At 34.6% G+C, this 21920-nt stretch overlaps 1 protein-coding gene and 1 pseudogene across 1 annotated transcript in view; both read right to left on the bottom strand.

Annotated features, from left to right (window-relative positions):
* Positions 1–21920, bottom strand: part of Asta-r1 (allatostatin A receptor 1) — a 71546-nt gene that overhangs the window by 8429 nt on the left and 41197 nt on the right. Inside the window, exon 3 of the mRNA XM_076377791.1 lies at positions 8773–9039. Within this exon, the coding sequence (XP_076233906.1) occupies positions 8773–9039 (267 nt within the window). The remainder of the gene's footprint in view (positions 1–8772; positions 9040–21920) is intronic.
* On the bottom strand, positions 20644–21568 carry LOC143178986 (uncharacterized; annotated as a pseudogene).

The following is a 21920-nucleotide window of genomic DNA, read 5'->3' as shown; positions in this document are numbered from 1 at the left end:
CACCTTTCGGAAGGAAAAATAATAATCCTAATGTACATCAATTTAAGGCAGCATTCAAAAGAATGTTAATTCGTTCTGAAATAAAAAGGGCGACTACAGGAAATTGTATGTTAATTGAAAATATTCCGATATTATGTACGACTTCGTTTATAATAAAACCCGAAAATATAATAAATTTGTCAACAGATACATATACATAGGTACTTATCAAGAAATAACAACTATGACAGAATATGAAGAACTGGAAGAAATAATTGGATGTAATGACTACTCACTCCTATACATATTTACATAATAAAATTCTAATGCAAACAGAATTTACGTATATTGTTGGATATATTGTGCGAAAATTGACAAAACTCTTGAGATGCGAAGTATGTATAAAAAGTTTAAATAGTAACTCAGAGGACCCGCTAAATGCTTTAGTTAAAAAGAAAAATAGGGGTAATTTGCAATACTTTTCGCCAACAATGATCAAAATTTGTAAAATACGATACTATTTGAAAATGGTACTATTTTAAAAACAGGTGATGCGTATTATATTTCTAGAGGTAGATGCTATTTTGTTTTCAGACTTATATGAACGTGAACATAGCAATAATCAGCAATTTATATTTAACCATAGAATACATTTCATTGAGCTTACGCATTTGTCTTAACGAAAATGACACATGTCAAAAACAGATCTTTTGGAGGGAAAGCAAAAAATTCATTGTTTTTTGAGTTATCTCACTTTTGAAGCAGGTACATGTGTGATATGTAAAAAATTGTTATTTTTATATTGGAAAAAAATCGATCGATATATCGAAAAGCAAGAGACATTCTTTTAAAAAAATTGTTCGCTTTAATTGTTATTGAATTGTTATACTATTTCTTCTTCACCTATTATTTTTTAATATAAATTCTTCTATATGATATTATTTCTACAATTTTATCTAAAAAATCAAGTTTTTGAGTTGTCCTTTTTCTCGAGTGTGTGCGATACGTACATATTTGAACGAAAATACGTAGTTAAATCTTGCCACATTTTAACTAGATGATTCTATTAGCAGATCTAACTTAGAGTCCCTCAAGAGAGAGTCCGCTCATCAGCGGGCCACTTTCTGATTAGTCGCCGTCATTTTCAGACAAAGCTAGTTTTTTCTAGCTACGTTGGTACTATTATGATGTGTTGTGATAAGAACATTGATGCTATTGGGTTGCCTGCTATGTTCGATCAAGTTCCAGATTTAATTCAAACCATTTCGATTTATGATAAAATATTCATACTACTGTTAGGTAAAATGTAATCTAATTACTAATTATGTTCTGTTTTAACGAACATTTTATCATAGATGGATCTGTCAAGCTGATTCAAAAATAAAAATCTCAATAAAGGATTGTTAATTTCAGAAGCGTTTATAATAGTGCACAGAAAATTAATAATTTAATAGATTAATAATTAAAATCTTAGGTTCATGTATCGGATGTATATTATTCGCTCGATATAGAACACTTACATTGTAATCCGCTCCATGTTTAGAAATTTATGTACATTAATTATTGAAGGAAAATAGATCATTGCGATTAAAATTTTATTATGTAATAAAAAGAATAATTACAGAAAGTTATTATAAAATGTATTCACTAGTGATAACATAAAAGAATTGGAAGTAAATTATAAACGATGACAAAAATGGTTTGCTGTTACATTAAAGAAAGCACTGTAATTAATTGCACTGCAGTATTGTACCTAAACTTGCCTGTAAAAGCATAAAACCTGGTCATTTCCATTAGCGTACGGGTTGTCCTCTTTATCACATCTTATTGTGGACTAAATTCATTGTTAATTCTTTAGAAATTTCATAGCTCTTCAAAACATTATAAAATTCATTTGAAAAATATTTTGTAGGCTAGCCTCTTTTAATTCTGCAACCTTATTTTTAAAATTATTTACGTATTGTGTCATTTGTGAAATTTATTTCACGCTCAGCAAAATTAGTGCTTGAGCTTTTTCGTCCTTGCTGCTCCATTCTTGTTAATTTTGTACGGCTTCAATACTATTTCATTCCTGTGCGGCCATTTGTTGTAGATCACGATGCTTTTTATTTGTAATTTGCATGTTACTTAATTCATTTCCTCGAAATTCACAATGCGTTGTGTAATTAACGTAGCCATTTCGATTATTCTTTTCTTACTCACTCTTAACATTCTTTATGCACCCATATGGTGATCCTGTTCCCATAACCTGATACATTTTTACTACAAAATAAGTGGAAAACGAAACCCATACCTTAAGGGGAATACGATCAGATATATCAGAGCGGCGACATTACAGACAAAATTAGGCAAAAATATAGGTTTACGCCCTGCGACATTTCGTCCCTATAAAAGAAGATTTTGAGCTGAGAATGGGTTTATTCGAAAGAAAAAAGTTTGACGCAGCGCAGTCAACTCGTAATTTATCAAAATTTTGCTGATATTTAGTAATACGAGAGTTACAAAAGTACTCGTTACAAAATACTCATCGCGCAAGGATTTTGATAACGACACGCGACAAAGATGAAAAAGCACTCCGCAATGCAACATGAAATATTTATTACTGCCTGATTGAAGTTATATATTTTTCGTTAGATTTCCGTGAAAATTGTACAAATGGATTCCTCATATTTTTCCCATGAAAATAATATCAAACATGACGTAATTCGGACTATTTTTAATTATCAAAATAGTACATATTCCAAATAATACATATGTAAATCAAATACAAAATGATTTTTTTGCTAGAGATATTTAATTAATTAAAGAATTTTTTCGTCCATGACACATATAATAGCTTATCGGGTAGACGGACATGACTTCTGTTATGATTTTTAGGCTGCAGCGCACCGCTTTTGAGTCCATTAGCGAAAAATCACCCTGTATAAATAATATAGATATAAATTCAATTGAGGCCTAGGATGATGTGGTTTCACGATCGGGTGACGGCATGTGAACCTTAGGTTGGATTTCTGATACGTCAATTGCTATTCACCTTGTAAATGCGCCTTGTAAATCCTTTATTAGTATTTAGGGGCTTACAAGTATTTCCAAACCATTAGTCATTCGTTTTGTTGAATTCAGTTGAGTAATATAACAAAATGAGTATATTGCAGTAATACAGCAAAAATGTCGACAACACGGAAATTATCTGTCATATTGTCAGCGTAAGAGAAGCTGGACATCGTTAAAAAAGTGGAGGATGGAGCTTCAATGGACACATCTGTCAAAGAATTTAACGTGAGTGCCAAAACGACGTAACGTGTTGGATTTCCAGGAAAGAAAAAGAAACTACCGATTACCTTACTGCTGCAGCAGAAGGTAGAAATTACGAAGAAATTGGAGAATGGTATTCCAGTAGATGTTCTTGCTGAGGAATGGAATGTTATCAACTACACCATACAAAATATCAAGAACAGTTCAACAGTCGTTTGGGATAAATGCAAGATTTTTAAAAATAAATGGATCAGAATCAACCCTTCGCATATATTATAGATAACCTACAAACAGGAATCAAAATCGCGACCTCTTTAAACAAAATAAACCTTCCGTGGGCTGCCACCGACCCAAACTGGCTCCCTAAGCTTAACACAAACGATTTTTTTGATATGTATTTTAATTTTACAGAGTTTAACATAACCCTAAATTCAGCAAATTCTAAATCGGCCCCGGGAATAGACGGGATATGAGATCTTACGAAACATGCCAATAAAATTTAAATTAATACTATTGGACATATATAACGAAATGTATAAACATGACGACTACCCAACTAGTTGGAAACTATTTTTTGTGCACTTCATTGACGAACTAGAAGGCAAAACTGTAAGACCAATAACCCTGTCCACGTGCCTATCTAACAACTCTCATAAAAAATAGATTGCACTGGTGGGTAGAACTTAACAACTTACTACCTAACAATCAATTTGGTTTTAGAAAAGGCAGATCCTGTGTCGATAATCTAGTGAATCTTATGCTGCAAGTCAATGAGGCTTTAACATTCAAAAGAGATACCAATGCCATAGCCTCTTTTCTCGGTATCTGTGGAGCGTTCGACAACGTTAAAAGCGATATACTGTTAGGAAAACTCGCAGAGGTAGGTTGCTCAGACAACTTAATCAGATTTGTCAGGTTCCTTACGTATGAAAGACATATTTATACAGATTACACTGGTGACGAATATAGAACGGTACATGAGAGAGTACCTCAAGGTGGGGTCACCAGTCGGTTATTATACATGATATACGTACGAGACATAACTGATAATTTACCAAAGAGTATAACTGCCTCTAATTTCGCAGAGGACATTGTAGTCTTTCCAAAACTCTCACCTATCAGTAAGTGTAGAAATGCAATTAAAAAATCGGTAAACACTATTATGAGGAATCTTGCAGACCTTGGGTTGTAATTATCTCCACAAAAGGCTGTATTAATACATTTTAATAATAAAAATATTCTGCCTGGCAAAACTGAAATCAAAACTGCCGGACATACCACAAAATTCAGTTACTCAGCATATTTCTTAGGTATTACTTTTGATTACAAAATGACATTTACTCCGAAAGTAAACTGAATACGTAATAAGTGTATGAGGGCTCTAAATATCATAAAGTTCCTATGCGGCACATGGTTCGGCTGCAACCCCGAAACACTGATCATTTTGTACAAAAGATTCGTTCGCTCTATCATGGATTACAGTTGTTTCGTATATTTTCCTACGCGTATAGATTTTATAAGAAAACTCAAAACAATACAGAATTCAGCTATAAGGGTTGCCCTATGATATAAAAATAGTACACCAACCAATGTTTTACTAGCGGAATCCAAACTGCCATTGATACAAGAGCGAACAAAGCTTTTATGAAACTGCTATTTAAGTAAAGTATTGTCAAACTCTAATTTGCCTGTAAACAAAATAATACACAATTACTACAAAAAATGCATTAAGAAAAAGAATAGAAAAGATCAATTAATCCCCAAAAACATTTTAATATCTACAGTCAGGAATATAGAACTATAATCACATCCATTCCAATTGACTTCGAACTGGGAAAAGCCTTGAAGGAAACCACAAACCTAAGTTGACTAAGGACTGAGGTACTCTACACAAATAATGCCTACGCGATTTATACAAACGAAAGCAAAATACCAAGTAATAGGTACGTGGGATCAGCTTGCAAGCCCCCCGAACTAGGTATTGCAACTGTAGGTATTGTTATTATCGCGATAAATGTGAAGTAGATGTCTTTCCAAATGCTTGATCTAAGTATTCTTAATTTTATGTGTATTTAATTTGGTAAAAAAATAAAGCAATACATATTTTTCATAATATATTTATTTTAATGAGGTTCCAGAAATTTGGATCGTCTCGGACTTCTTAAAGACTGAATCCGCCGCTGCCCTCATTTACAAATCGAGAAAAGAAAATATTTTGGTAAATGAAAAGATTGTGCTTAGCTTGTTTCGTTTGCTGGCAACTTAAACAGTTGAATCTCAACGTTTCAAGAGCGAGAGAGCAAGGGTTACATCTGCCTTCTCTCTCGACCTTTTGCAACTGTCCGAAGCACCGAGCTTACGTACACGTCGCTGGTATACTAGTATATGTAGTGGTTTCTAATTTAGAGCTATAGGGTGACTCCATATCGCCTTCATTAGATAGCCGCATGTCTGTAGGTAATGCTATTCCTATAACGAAAACTGTAACAGCAGATACCGACTTGTCAATCTCGAAAAAGACCCTTAAGTGTCGTTCCGATTAGTCAAGTAACTTGAATTCGAGTATAGTAGAATACATCAATCAATATGCATTTCAAGCCAAGGAAAAGTTAAAAGGACTCAACTTCATTTAAAGCTTGAAAGAGTATTTAAAATCCAGGAAAATAAAATGTTCAAATTAATCAGATTGCTTCAAGTCACTTGAATTTATTTAGTTTTGTCTAACGAGCCTTTACTCAATGTACACCACAGAGGGTATACATTGGGAACAGCTTATGTTAAAGACTAAGCTTATGTTATGTTAAAAGATAACAGCTTATGTTGTGTTATGGGTAGATAGTGTTTTGAAAACGTCTCTACGTCAGCTATAATAATAGGCAGTAACAAAGTATAGGTTTTAATTTCAAACTTCAGTGTTTACCTTTGTAAGCCTGTTCAGGAATATTACAAGGTCAAATGAAAGACAACGCGTTCTGTTCCCCTTGATACCATGCAAGTTTTGTCTGAAACATTTTTTCATATCTACTGTATATTTCGAGCTACAGTAAAAGTTGGATAACTGCCTGAAACTATCTATGACGTATAATGAGTGTAAAAAGTATTCGTACAGTAATCAACTTGAACAAAAACATTGCAGAACTTTGTTTTTTACAAAAATATGTTAACAAAAACATGCATACATATTCTTAAAAATCCTTAGAACAAATGTCATTAATAAAAAATTATTTATTTATATTTATTATGAAAATATTAACAAATTTTCAGAAATTGGCATAAAATATACGCGTAATAAGTATTCGTATACTTTTAATTTTACAACAAAAACTATAAATTTTAGTACATAAACATAACAAAAATCAATCTATTTGCTGTTTTAGTATCTAGTGGGATTCCCTTTACATTGTATAATCGCTTTAAGCCTTTGCGGCATCGAATTTACTAAATTTTTGGTTATAGTACTGGAAATTTTGTTCCATTCCTCTAAAAATGCATTTTTTAAATCTTGTTTCGAAGAAATGTGATGGTCTCGAATTTTTTCTTCAAGATGCCTCCATAAGTGCTGTATCACATTTACGTCTGGAGACTGTGGAGGAATTTTTAATTGCTGCGGCACATTATATACGATCCAGTGGCGTGTATTATAAGCATTATACGTCGGATCATTATCTTACAAAAATATATAATTGTCCTGTAACTCCATTTTATTTGCACTAGCCTGAAGATACTCTTTTGGAATATCGATGTACATTTTGTAATCCATGATATCATTGATAAAATGGAGGAATCCAACCCCGCTCGTGCTCATACAGCCACAAACTGTGACTGATACCCCTCCATGTTTTACGGTTGGCTACAAATTTCTTTTTTCATGCTCGGTATTTTTTTCCGCTATACTATACGTCGTCTATCTGACCCAAATATATTATATTTACTCTCATCAGTAACTATGATACGGTTCCAGTACTCCACAGGAACATTAACGTATTCTTTCGCGAAGTACAATCGTTTCTTTCTATTGATTTTATTTACGAAGTATTTCTTACGAGCTACTCTGCCATGATATCCTCTGTCCCGTAAAAAATTATGCACTGTACTACTGCATACATTAATGTTCATATCATTTTTAAATTCAACTGTGATTTTTACCGCACTTATCTTTGGATTTTGCTTTATTTTTCGAATTATCCATCGGCCGGTGTACTCATTTATTATTCGTTTACGTCCGTTCCTTGGATTACTTTGTACAGTTTTTCGATCGCCATATCTGTCAATGATTCTTTGAATCGTGGACCTTGGTCTATTTAAAACTTTAGAAATTTCAGTCAGTGTTTTACACTTATTATGTAAATTTATAACAATTTTCCTTTCTTCTTCAGAGGTTTCCTTGCCTTTTCGTCCCATTTTACAGTTGATAATGTTTGAATTTAGGATACTACCTATACCGACAGCGTCTCCAGGCATACTGATGCTAAGTATGTTTACATGTCATAGATTATCTTGTAATTGTTTTATATAGAATATTACGAATCAAGGACTGTACGTATACTTATTACGCGTATATTTTACGCCAATTTCTGGAAATTTGTTAATATTTTCATAATAAATATAAATAAATAATTTTTTATTAATGACATTTGTTCTAGAGATTTTTAAGAATATGTATGTATGTTTTTGTTAACATATTTTTGTAATAAACAAAATTCTGCAAAGTTTTTGTTCAAATTAAGTACTATACAAAGACTTTTTACACTCACTGTAAATGCTTCGAGATGTCTCAAAATTGAATGGCTTGGCGGAGCAAGGATTGAACAAGGTAACCTGACTCGACCTCGTGCATCGGTGAGATAATACTAATGCAAGGATGAAACTTTTATATTTCTATTTCTTTTTTTTAATCAAATCTTTATTAGCGTATTTATGAGATTTTCCTGTTTAACATAAGATCAAACACGAAATAATTCGAATAATATGTACTTACTTAATAAGAGAAAAAGAAGAGTTATTATCATTCATTAAATACGTAAACATGATTCAAATCATTTTGTATTTGGTCTTGTTTTCATCAAAAGAACCTCGTAAATATGTTTGTAAAAGTTTTATTAAAGAATTATTAAAATTATGAAAAATCCTGTGGTGTACCTTTCTCTTCTTTTATTATGTTTAGTTTCTACGTTTAATTTCTATCCGCACAATTATGTATGTACACAAATATATCTAATATTTTAAAGATTCTTAACGTGTGAATTTAATCATTTTTTGTGAATAAATTCGTGAGTTACTGTGCATGTTTACTGCACTCATACGTTTTCTTATCACCTCTAATTTTGTGTTGAATAAGTATCGATTTTTTTTTGAAACCTCTTCATACTTTGAAAGTCAAAAGCTTACAAGGAGATTTGTGAACAGTTTCTTCGTATTCATGAAACGATTGCAATTACGATCATTTTTCAGAAGTGACGTTTTTGAGAGCTTTAAGCATGAAAGGCTTCACACATTGTCACTTTCATTACCCGTTGTAAAATTGCATGTAATACTAACCTGTATGGGGCACCAACAAAAGGCGAAAACACCAACAACGACAAGCACCAGTCTTGTAACACGTTTTCTTCCACGTCGACTCTCAGCACTGACGCGAGGACCACGCCAGAGCCTGACGAGCATACAAATGTAAAAGAAACATATCAGCATCAGTGGCAGAAGGTAGCTCATCAGGAAGAACGACATTTGGAAGAACGGCCAATCGTATTGCGGTAGGATTCGACAAGCCGTCAAGTTCTCCGACGACGAACCGTCCACATCCTGAAACTAAAGATAATCTACATACACATGGTGCAATAAATTTAACCTTCGATATTTTAAGAGATGGTAGGAGACCCAAATTGGAGTATAAAATGCCCTATGATATAGTGTCTGATCTGTCTTCGTTTTGCAATAATGTTTTAAAGTTAACAAGTCTATGTGCTAAACTAACAATCAGAAGATTCTATAATTTTACAGATCCATTGAATGACAGAAACGGAGCTAAGAAGTCTTAATACATTTTATTATACCTCCTACGGTTGAACTTTTATAAACCTTTAAAAATCGGAAATGCTCGTGGAAGAAACGTAGGTAACACACACAGATGAATCGTAGACAAAAAGATTGCCTGCAGTTAGCTATTCAAACTGACCCAGTAATCTAGAAAGTAGGAACTGTTTTACAATAGGAGTCCCATTGTAAGACTTGCACCTATAAGAGTCTTAACGTCTATTGAGGACCTTCCGAAACGAACACAACCTTCTTAAGCAACCGAATAAGGTAGGTCAATGGGTTCTTTCACTGGGTTTGTCTCACTGATATGCTTGAATTATCTTTCATTACGATACATGGTGCTAACTTTTAGGTATTATTACTGCAAAATGAAAGCAATTCCGACACTATGTTATATGACATTTCGTACTCCAATTTCGATCTTCTATCATCCCTTAAAACATCGAAGCTTATACTTGTTACACCCTGTATAAAGAGATAGGTCTTGGGCGACACATCGTGACAAATGTTGTCAAAGTCGTAAGTAAATGTCAGCAAAATTTCTTTTCTAATTTTAATGTCCTGTTTAATGTATTTATTCATAAATTATCTAATAAGAGAGGTCATCCAACCCGGAAATTTAAAAGACTATGAAATTTGGGAACATACAGAACATATAAATATGTAATATACCATTTTTTTACTGTCTAAAGGTTAAAATTAACCCTTAAAAATTTGGCCATTTTCGATTTTATTGTATAAAACATAAAATATAATACAGTAAGTCCCGCTTAAGATGAACTATCCTCCTCGCATAAACATAAAATATTCATTATTGTCTGATCGAAGTTATCTATTTTGCGTTAGAACTTCATGTGTAGTGACCAGCTCTACGTACAGGGCAGTTTCTGGCGTGCAAATAGCTAAGACAATTTATGACTCGCGTGACTGCAAACCTATTTGTAAGGAAATGTTTTTAAACATTCTTTAACTGTAGCATGTTGTAGAATTTTCGTCAAGAGTCCTCAATAGCAATTGCGACTATCATAAATTAGGGGTTTCTAAAGGACACTCAGAGCGGGTCTGTCGTGTGACCAAGTGGGTCCCAAATGAGTAAGTCCAGAGGAAATCCCTGGTCGTAATTAAAGTGCGTAAAGGTCGTCTGGCCTCATCTACTGCCTCGTCGCGTGAGAAAATTAAGGACCGAAAAAAGAGGCCCTATCGTGGGGGTAAGCGTGACAGGACCACCAGAAAGTCGTGAACTGCCGAAGCGATAACTTGTACCGTACGAGAAAAATTCGCACCAATAAACGCTGATGACTAAATCTGTGCACGTCAATCAACTCTATCCTCCACATGAAAATAGTAAGAATGAATTCCTTACGTTTTTCCAATGAAAATGACATCAAACGCAAAGTAATTCGGACTACGTTTAATTGTCAACATAATACATCATTCAAATAATACATGAGTGTACATAAGTATAATAGTAAACCGTTATGATGTTTAAGGATTGAATGTATGGTCATACATCATTTTTGCAACTTGCAGGTGTGTCATTACAGAATGTTGAGTCATTGCCTAATGTAACAACATATCGAAAGATTGTTCTATTTCGTCCGATTCCTGGATAACTTGTGGCACCTCTGGCAATATCTATCTTCCTTCGTGTTCCACCGCTGATATGGCTGGATCACTTTCATATTATTCGCAAGGGGGGATCCACTTCGTTCATGTCAACTTCCTCACCAGCAATGCTGTTAATGGCTTGGTGAAGTTTATTGTTGACGCCTTTTTCGATTTCTGATGCAGCGTCCTTCCCCAAGATTTTGTTCAACGAATTTCGGATATTACTGGCGGTCACATCTTCCCAAGCCTCGCTGACAATATCAATACAATCTTTTGTGTCATATTGCTTGAAAAATTCTACAACTATTTCAAAATTGTCCTTCCGTTGAGAATTTTCTGGTAGCAAAAGGACTAAACAATTGCCTATCAAGAGCAAGTTCTATCTGCGAACATTTTTCAAGCTGCTCTTGCTTCACAGCTGGTATAAAATGGTTTTCATACCAATCGGGAAATAAAGGGCGGGTCATTCATGCATTCTTGTTCTGTGATTTGTATGTCATGGATAATTGATCTAGGCAATACTTGGGAGTCCTTTGCTATATTTATGTATAAAAATTATTGGAAGTTTATGCGTTCTTGACGCATTTGCACAAAATCCAATAGTGACTCTGTCCTTCTTTATTTCGTCCATATTGTATACAGTTTGCAGTTCAATCCTCCAGCCGTTATATAGAAATCTCCCGATGAAAACATCTATCCCCGTCCTGTCAGTGTTTGCAGCCTCGCCATGTGTCCTTTGTAAACGGATATTGTGACGCCGTTTAAAGCTCCAAATTCACCATTTGGATAGATAAAATAATGACGGGCCGGCTTGTTCTTCATATAATCCTATTGCTTCCTCCATCAACAGTGCATCTGTAATTCGGTCTCCTATGACACGCCGCTTTAAAAACCACATGTGAAGGCAGGAATCCAGATCGTGATATTTGAGCTCCCGCTTTCTCTTCTTTCGCAAATTCTCTAAAATTTCCACGTCTTGTCGCAGTTGGATGGCACTGATCCGTATCGACCGAATAGTGTTCTTGGATACGTTATTTTTTTTACAAAGCACATCTATTGGGACATCATCCTCTAACTGTTGAACGATATCCAATTTTGCTGCAGCGGTAAGGTGGCTAGTAGCTTCTTGTTCTATTTAGAATTTGCGGATATCTCCAATTCCTGGCACAATTGAATTGCACGGCCCTCAATATGCTCTATGGTGCAATTAGTAACATTGTGTTCCTTAGCAAGAATATCTATTGGAATACCATCCTCCAATTCCTTCGTAAATTACACCTTATGCTGCGGCGGTAAGGTAACCGGTGGTTTCTTCTTCCTTCCTGGACCTTCAATAAGTTTTCGTCGCAATTGGGTTGCACTGGTCCTGATTCTACGAATCGTTCTTGCACTCACGTTATAAACTTTGGCAAGTGTATCTATTGAAGCTCTGTCTTCCAATTTGATAATGACATTCAGATTCTATTGCGTTGATAACGTGATAGACGATTTCCGTGCTGTCGACAATTTTGCTGTATTACTTGACTGAAATTAACAGAACGAATGACTAAGGATTTGAAATACCGGTATTTATACAAATTTCATGTACCTAGCCGCTGAAAGAATAGACCAATGACGTTTTAGCCCTTAGTCCTCCTTTGCCTTCATGAGTTGTTAAAAATAGATATCTCGATAAAAACAGAAAGGAAGTACCTAAACGGCATTTATAATGACTTTCGGGATTTGGTGTGTTTGCTGGAAATGAGCTTATAATATGATCACCCGGCATGTCGTTATCTTTCAAAAGCCTTTTGTTTGAAAGACTATTTTAAATGACCTTAGTGGAGCTCCGAAATCCTTAGAAAGACAGTCAAGCAAGAAATCAGAGGTGTGAAACACACATACCCATCCTCCTTAAGACGAACTGTCCGGACCTGGACAGTTCAGCTTATGCGGAACATACGGTATACCGCTTGTGTTAAACATTTTTAGAAGCAAACAGTTACTTATTTATTGAAATTTATTAATAAAATAAATTATATTATCTATTAATTGAAAATAGTTTTAAAATTCAAAGTAATTTACGTTTGAGATATTGACAAAAAAGCAAAATTTTCTGACTAATTGTAAGTCGATAACGTCGAGAGTGACGCGAAAATGGTAACGGGACTGTAAGGCCCCAAAGGCTCTAGAACCCCGTTTGCCTCGATCAGAAAAATACATTGAATGTTAGGTCTATTCTTATAATATGTCAATGACTATAGGTATGCACTCAAATTCAAGTAACTTGATTAATCTGAACAAGGCTTAAGAATGTAACATGCGCAGCGCTTGCCGGCGGTCATTGTACTACAGTTCCTAAATTACATGTATGCTCATTTTTTGCTGTATAATTTATATAACCCCAAATATATAGTAGTTTATAGAAAATCCAAACAGGAATTATAAATCATTATAAAATTTCAATAAGGAGGACTTCGGATAGCGTTATAAGTAGGCGTGAATAGAAAATCTTAGTACCTGTGATCGCCCACAAGTGTCGCACATGTTAAATCGTTCTTCAACTTATTCCAACCTATTCCTCTCTAGCTCGGCCTATGCTCAAAAGTCCTATATCGTATCCAGTTATAGAGATCAGTGCTAAATACATACAAGAGGTTTCTTCCACCCTGAAGAATCGAATTGTAGCACATAAAGAAATAGTCCAATACTTCCTTTAAAGGGGTAATGATAGTCACGTAACCTTTCGAGATTGACAGGTCGGTATCTGCTCATACAGTTATCGTTACAGGAATAGTGTTACCTACAGAGTGTCTAATGAAGGCGAGATGGAGTCACCCTATGGTTCCAAATTGTAGACTTAGAAAATTTCCCCCTCCACTAGATATATAACTATACCAGCCACGTGTATGTGAGCTCGGCGCTTCATATAATTGCGAGAAGTCGAGATAGAAGGCAGATGTGACTCTTACTCTCTCGCTCTTAAAACGTTGAGATTCAACTGTTCAAGTTTCTGGCAAGCGACACAAGCCAGGCACAATATTTTTATTTGCGTCAATATTTTCACTTTTTGATTTGTAAAAGAAGGCAGCGGCGGATCTATTCTTCAAGAGACCCGAGTCATTCCAAATTTCTGGAGCCCCATTAACACAAATAAATTATGCAGAATATGTATTGCTTTATTTTTATGCAAAATTAAATGCGCATAAGATTACGAATATTGGGATCAAGTATTTGAAAAGATATCTGTTTCTCATTTATCGCGATAATAATATAGTTATATAATCCACACTCTAGGTGTTAAAAGCTAAAAAGTCGCAGTAAACTTTCATCCGATTTGTTTCAAATTTTTGTTAATTGTTACTAATACTATTCTACTCAACTGCACCGTTCCACGTACGGATTTTCTGATGAAATAATGCATATTTTTCGGGACCCTGTTTTACGGGTCCCGAGGTGATCGCCACCTGTGCAAGTCCGCTATTAGTGAAACCACTCGAGATTTTTATGAAATTCTGTAGGGTGAGTCTAGGAGTGATGACTCTACTCTATGTGTATTTTTTATAAACAATTAAAACAAGTGTATATACATACCTTTGGAAATTAATAATAGCATTCTCGATGAAGGCTATTGGGTAGCTGCGGATAATGATTTCTGTTTAAGTAACAGATACTGCGTTTGATACCCAGTATGGAAAGAACTTTTTTGTGTTTTTAAAATATTTAGAGTACATATATCACTGTGACGGCTGTGGTATTGCCACTATGCTTTTGCCATGGTATTGTGAGAAGGGACAAAAGAAGAAAACTCAAGCCGAGATTGACTGTACCTCTTGTTCGCGCACAGGGGTTGGTTGTGGATCATCGGCTGTCAAAAGAAAACAAAAACAGAGACAGCCGAATAGACCTCGCGACAGTGCCGGACGGGGAACCGAGAGTGGAAAGAGGTCATTAATTGTTAGGTGGTCTCCGTGTGCGGATCATTTGTTCAGTTTCCCTAGGTGATAGTTTGCGTTATAATACTTTGGAGTTTTCGTAGTTTAAATAAATTTACTACAATTGGTAAAAGGAAATGTACGTGTAACCGTGCGTTAGTTATTTAGTTCTGTTCTTTTCTCTTCTGTCTCTAGTACTTTTCCTTCAAAGCCTAGCTTGGGCCTGGTGAACGTTCTTAGCAAAGCTTGGGCGAGATACTTAACTTTCTGTTATACATATGACTCTTTTCCGCTGTATCTAACTTCTTTCACGTGTCTGCTTTTCATTCCTAAATCTTCGATTGTCCTCTCTTGTTTATCTCTTTTTGTTGTTATATGAGAAAGTTTTGAGCTGAGAAGAGGTTCATTCAAAAAACAAAAGTTTAACGCAGCGCAGTCAACTTATTGTCTTTCAACTTGAGTCTTTCGTTCCATAAACTCTCTAAATTATAGAAAAGTGCTGGAATTTTACGGCTGTGAATGATAGATTTTTGCTCTACTTTGAACGCTCGTATTACTAAATATCCTTAAAACAAACGATTGAGTAGCTGCGGATTATAGTTTCATTATAAGTAACACGTTTCAGCCTCGATACCCAGTATGGAAAGAACTATCATTTTTAAATATTTAAATTGCAATTAGCAGTATTTTACAAATATTGTAACTTCTTTATACAAATTCTCGTTAATAAATACATATCTAACGCATAGATACATACAATTGAACTTTTTTCTGTGTATTTTATCGAGGAATTTCCACTGCCTAGGACCTAGATGCAGCACACACATTATTTTAATTCTCTGTAAATACATGCACATGTATATATATACGTATGTATATAAGGTGTATACGAGGTATGGAACACAGGATCTGTCATTTAGAAAGAAATCATCATCCACAGCTATCTAACAGCCTTCCTTGGGACTATTATTATTTTCTAAGTACATATATACGGACTTGTTTTAATTGTTCATAAAAAATATACATAGAGATATTCCCCAGAATGTCATCACTTGATCTTAAGACTCATCCCTCAAAATTTCATAAAAAGCTTTTGGGACCGCATCACTAGCGGATTTACGCAGAGGCACTAGGTGGTTACGATACCCATAAGACAGGGGCCCCACATACAACGATAAAAATATATATCATTCAACAAAACATTCCGTAAGTGTAAACGAACAGAATAGTATTAACAATCATTGCTAAAAATTTCAAACAAATCGGGTGAAAGTTTACGCTAATCGACGGAGTTACTGTTAGCTTTTAATACTTAGAGTATGGATTACATAGTTACATTATTATTGCGATAAATGTAAAGTAGATGTCTCTCCAAATGCTTGATCTACATATTCTTAATTTTATGTGTACTTAATTTGAGACTGTAGACTGGATCCGCTGCTGCCCTCATTTACAAATCGAGAAAAGAAAATATTTTGGCAAATGAAAAGATTGTGCGTGACGCGTGTCGCTTGCCAGCAACTTGAACAGTTGAACCTTAACGTTTTAAGAGCGAGAGAGCAAGGATCACATCTGCCTTCTCTCTTGACTTCTCGCAACTATCTGAAGCGCCGAGCTCACGTACACGTGGCTGGTATAGTTATATATGTAATGGAGGCGGAAATTTTCTAAGTTGCGTTTCTAATTTGGACTCATAGGGTGATTTCATTTCGCCTTCATTAGACGGTCGCGTGATTGTAAATAATATTATTCCTACAACGAAAACTGTAACAATAGATACCGACCTGTCAATCTCGAAAAATCACGTGACTATCGTACCTCCTAAAGAATTTGAGTCGCCTCGCCGACTTCAAAAATATGTTGTAGAAATCAAAATTTTCTACAGTATTTTCCCTTTATCCAACCACAAAAATTATAATTACTTCTTTGCAACTCATAAGTTTAGGAATACCACGCCTGAGTTGTGCTCTTAAATGTATAATATTGTAAAGTAAAAAAATTTAGCTCAGACGTAATACAAACCTTTACTCTGGGTTATAAACTGGGTTACAAGAAACCTTAAAAAGGTAAAAAGCTCATGTCAAGCATAATCATGATAATAAAAAATACAACAAATATTATTACGTATTTATCTTTATTATTATAATTATAATTACGATTTTAATTAACTCTTCATTTATATGTATGCTTAGGATGACTAAGTAACATCAACGCGAAACTTCTACTGAGAAGAAGATAAAAAGATAAGTATATAATAATATTTTATTACTATTACAGAAAGACAGAAGACACAAATCTAGTTGTCTATAACGCAACTAATTAATAAGAAGGAAGGAGAGAAAACGTAGAATTGGCGCACCGAGATTCGATGACTATGGTAGAATTAATTTCAACAGGCGACTCAGGGTCACTCAGCCCCTCACGCGCTTTTCTGGTGGGTTCCCCCACCGCGGCAGTTCCCCGTGCGCGCGGACGCACTTGCCGCGCGTGGAGAATATCCATGAGCTCACTCCTCTGTCCCACCAGAAAGGTGCGTGAGGAACTGAGTGACCCTGAGCCGCCTGTTGAAATTAATTCTACCATAACTTCCGATTTGCGAACCACGCGCTGGGATTTCGATAATGTGAATTCTCGGGCGGAATTAATCGAGCAGACAGCGCACACGGAAAGGAGCCTAGGACGCTGGTGTGTAGAGCGATGCATAGAGTGAAGAACGACAGTGGGTCATAATGGGGGTAACCTGTTTGTCCTACGTGCCACGATTTTGGCATCACTGGTCAGGTCAGGACTATACTACTCGAGACCTCTGCGTGAACTCATTTCTAGTAGCTTTTACCAAATTTTTAGACATGTATAACTAGCAACCGAAGTCTTATACGCAAGATCGTTATTCTTGATTTCTTCTCATTTTGGTATCTATAATCACCCTTTCAAGTTATGCTGTTCAGAAGCACCTACTATATACCAGCGTATTCGTGCGCACTGTTGCATGTGACTAAACGTCCCTTAAGAATCTGCTGAAGTGTTAAGTGATATGTTCTAAATCCAAATTGCTCGTCTATTATAACTTTATGTTCATTTAAGTACTTGATGAGTGCTATTAACATTATCGTCTCAAGTATCTTACTGATTGCGCTAAGAAGACTGATATAGCGATAATTGTATGTAATTGTTGTCACTGCGAGAAAATTTCGAAAAAACTTGCGAGAAAATGGACAATTTTAATCGAACTATTCTACGGCGGGAAAACCGAAAACAGTGCGGTCCATCCACAACAAAAAAATAGTTTTGCAACATGTAAAAGAAAATCCTTTAATCAGCGTCAGGTAGATTAAGCAAATACATGGTACCTTACACTTAACCACCCACCGAATTTTGAAAGAAGATGGTCAGGGATCGGTTGACATTTACCGGGTCCGAGCTTTACTGCCACTGAATATGCCGAAAAGAGTTACGTTTTGCAGATGGATACTACGAAACAACCAGCAAGACCCACAGGTATTAAACAACATTTTGTGAACCGATGAAAATACATTTACAAGGGCTGGTACTTTTAATAGCCGCAATGAGCACGTATAGGATCATGATAATTCCCACGAAACAAGTCGCTTATTTTATCATAGATGGAGCATTAATATGTGGGTAGGTATGATAGGGGATTACATTTTAGGGCTAACCTTTTTACCCGAGATATTGACGGCTGCAGCCTGCTTTAAACTTTTACAAAATGATCTGCCAATGTTAATAGAAGACATTTGGAAAACAGAAGCGGAGTGCTATTTCAGCAGGATAGTACTTCAGCCCATTTTGGCTAAAATGTAAAAGCATTTCTAAACAATATCTATGAAATTAGGTGGATAGAGCGATCAGGATCAACCTCTTGGACACTTCGATCGCCAGACTTCACATCCCAAGACTTCTCTCTTCGGGGATTCATAAAACAAAATGTTTATGCAGTTCCAATTAACTGCCCGGACGTTTTGCGCAAAGGAATCACTGAGGCATTTAATTCAGTAAGAACTACAGAAGGACTATGTGATACTTATGTGAGTTTGCGAGTTCATACTCAAAATGTGTGAAAAATATGTTGAAAACGATGGAGACGTGTTCGAACACTTATTATGAACACAATCAATAACAATAAGTATAAGATGTCCTAAATGCCACGAAGGTACATTCGAACCAGTACAGTCAACGGTACAGTGTGAGTAGACATGCATCTACGCGGAATTCTAGTATGTTTGTGCGTGCAAGTGTGGTCGCACGCTTAGCAGTCTGGGATTCAAACAGCGCGCCTCGGAATTTGACAACCCAATTTTTAACTGTTCATAACTAGACAAAGGAATCTCATATTAAAAAACGGTAAAGGACTTTTCGATTGATTTCGGCTTTTCCCATAATTTTAAGACACTGTGTATGATTCATCTGTGAGTCTGCCTTTTTTTTAGGTATTTCAGTAAAAAATAGACATTACTTATAATTTGCAAGATAATCTCCTTTGCAACTGATACATGTAGCTGGGGTATCTGGTATTTTTAGACAATTTTTTGTGAAGTGATTTGAAGCACACTTTAGACAGTTTGGGGATTTGTTGCAACTTTTTACAAGATGTCCGAAGGCTTGGCACTGACGGGTTACCACAACCTTCAATGCTGTCTCCAATAGCACTATATTTTTCTTTTCTTCCTCTGTTTTTCAACTTTCTCCCATAAATAAATGCTTATCGGAGTTAAGCGCCTTCTATTGTAGAGCAAACCCGTTTTTCCGAAATTCCTCTGGCAAGATGTTATCTGCAATTAGGAAAATTCTTTCACATCCCGATAAAATCTAGATAGAGACCTACCACGGAAAACACTTTCCCAAAAATTTCACATTCTTGATCCAAACTCCAGATCAGAACCTTATCTTTAGCAACCCAGTTAGAACATCCTTAAATAGGAAAGTGAAACAGAACTAAAGGCAGTACAATTTTGGAAACATTAGTAGTAAGAGAAGAACTCTGTCCAACGACGCATTGTATCCGAAAACAAAAGAAAATTGAATAAAGTTTATAAGTAACGAAACAACCTTTGACTTTGGAGCATCTCGATGATAGCACCTATAGCATTGAATGTATGGTTTGAAAGAATTCTATTTTACCTATTATATTGTGGAGTAGAATAGATAACTTGTCTTAAAAATTTCTTGTGTGTTGGAGTTTTTCATGAGGTCAAAGCAGCTTACAGGATGCAGGCCTTTGGCAGAGTGACTAGGTTAACTGAAATTGGTGTTGTTACCTATAGGGTGCAGTCTCCAAATATTGCCATTTCGTGTCTCTTTTATCGCCAAAAAAATCGTCAACACTTTCAATTGTTTAGAAACTTACAAACTTCAAATTTGAAGAGTAATGTGTTATAAAAATGATAATAATTTCTGATAAAATAATGCAAATCTTATTTTTACTAAAAATTAAAATGAAAAATGGGTCAGAATTTATTTTATAAATCTAATATAATATTTATATTATATTAACATTTATTTCTTAAATATAAAAAAAGATCTTAAAATCTAAATTAATAAAATTTTTCACATGAATTAATATAGCAAATATCGAATTGCCGTATGACATTAAAGTATTCTATCTTTCTCTCTCTTCTAGTAATTGTGTCTCTTCTAACTGTGGTTGGTGCTGGAACTGTTCCGATTGTTCGTACATGACTTCAGTATTAAAATCTCTAAGCATAGCAGTAGTGACTTGGAAATCTTTGCAATACATGTTATGTGTATAAAAATTCATTTTAATTTTTAACATAGAATCCAGCAATTTTAAGCGTATTCTATTTCTGAGTTTTTTTACACTATTCTTACACTATTTTTACACGAGAGAATGATTTCTGCTGCAAAAATTACTGCCACCATCAGTTTCCAGTGTCATTAAATTACATAATGGTAATTTTATATCATTTAAAAAACTTTTTACTGAAGCATGTAGAGTGTTAGTATTAGCTTTAGTTACTTTTATCAAGCCCATAAAAAGTTCATTAAAATTCGATTTTTTGAAACACTAAAATATTGAATACACAAATATAAACACTTCATTGTAAAGATATCGGTTGACTCATTCACGATAAGCGAATAGGGCATGTTTCCAACATCTTGTATCAGCTTAATAAATATGTTAGATGCAATAACAAATTTTATCAAATTTGCACGCTTTGTTCTATGCAATTGTAAATTTTTAAATTGCGGTTTATTTAAAATTTTACAAAAAATGTTCAGTGCTTCGAATAGTACTATAATATGCAATAAACACAGTCAGTTTTAGATCTGATTCCTTTTCTTCTGATTTTGTATTCAAATTACACATAGTTAGAAGTTTTATTTGTTTTGTATTAACACTATCCATATTCTTTAGATGCACTTTAGTTTTTATATGCTGTTGCAAGTCTCTATGATGAGTACGTAAATCATTATGGCAAGCATTTAAAAATATTTTCATTGCATTTGCTTTTACATAACCTGCCTAAAAAAAACTGTATTAAAAGTATATTATTTACAGTTTAAAATGAATTACTTATTTAAAAAAATTATTTAAAAATCTAGTAATTATACATTTCATCATGGATCCCGGCTATTATAAGCATATTCTATGTACATCTACGGATCTATTACATCATAACAGGGGGTAGCGTCAGCTATATGCATGTGGTAACATGCAGTGCATACTACAGCCAAATTTAAATATTAATACTAGTCGCTTGATTTGAAATTTCAAATCGGTTGGTAACGCGTACCGCCATTATTGTATATTGGTTTCATAAAACGATATCGTAATATACAATGCTTTAGTCTGCGTTCTTTTTTTTAATATCATTTAATTATTGTTTTGAGACGCGTAATTAGTATTAGAAATAAAATATTACACAATCTGAGAAACAAGTACTATCCCCATAAGAAACACAATGCAGAATAATCTCTGTTAATTTAATACCTCTGTGTGTTCAGTATCAGTTTTTTCTCTTGTATTTTCTAGAAAGTGGTATCTCTACAATTTGAATAATAAGAAATCAAATATGTATATATGTATCTAATTTTATTGCTTCTTCTATTATACTTGGATTAGAAGGGATTAACGTTCGAGTTTTTAACCTC

Source organism: Calliopsis andreniformis, chromosome 5 (assembly GCF_051401765.1).
Source record: "Calliopsis andreniformis isolate RMS-2024a chromosome 5, iyCalAndr_principal, whole genome shotgun sequence".
NCBI classification, from domain to species: domain Eukaryota; kingdom Metazoa; phylum Arthropoda; class Insecta; order Hymenoptera; family Andrenidae; genus Calliopsis; species Calliopsis andreniformis.
This window is presented reverse-complemented; position numbering and strand designations above follow the sequence as displayed.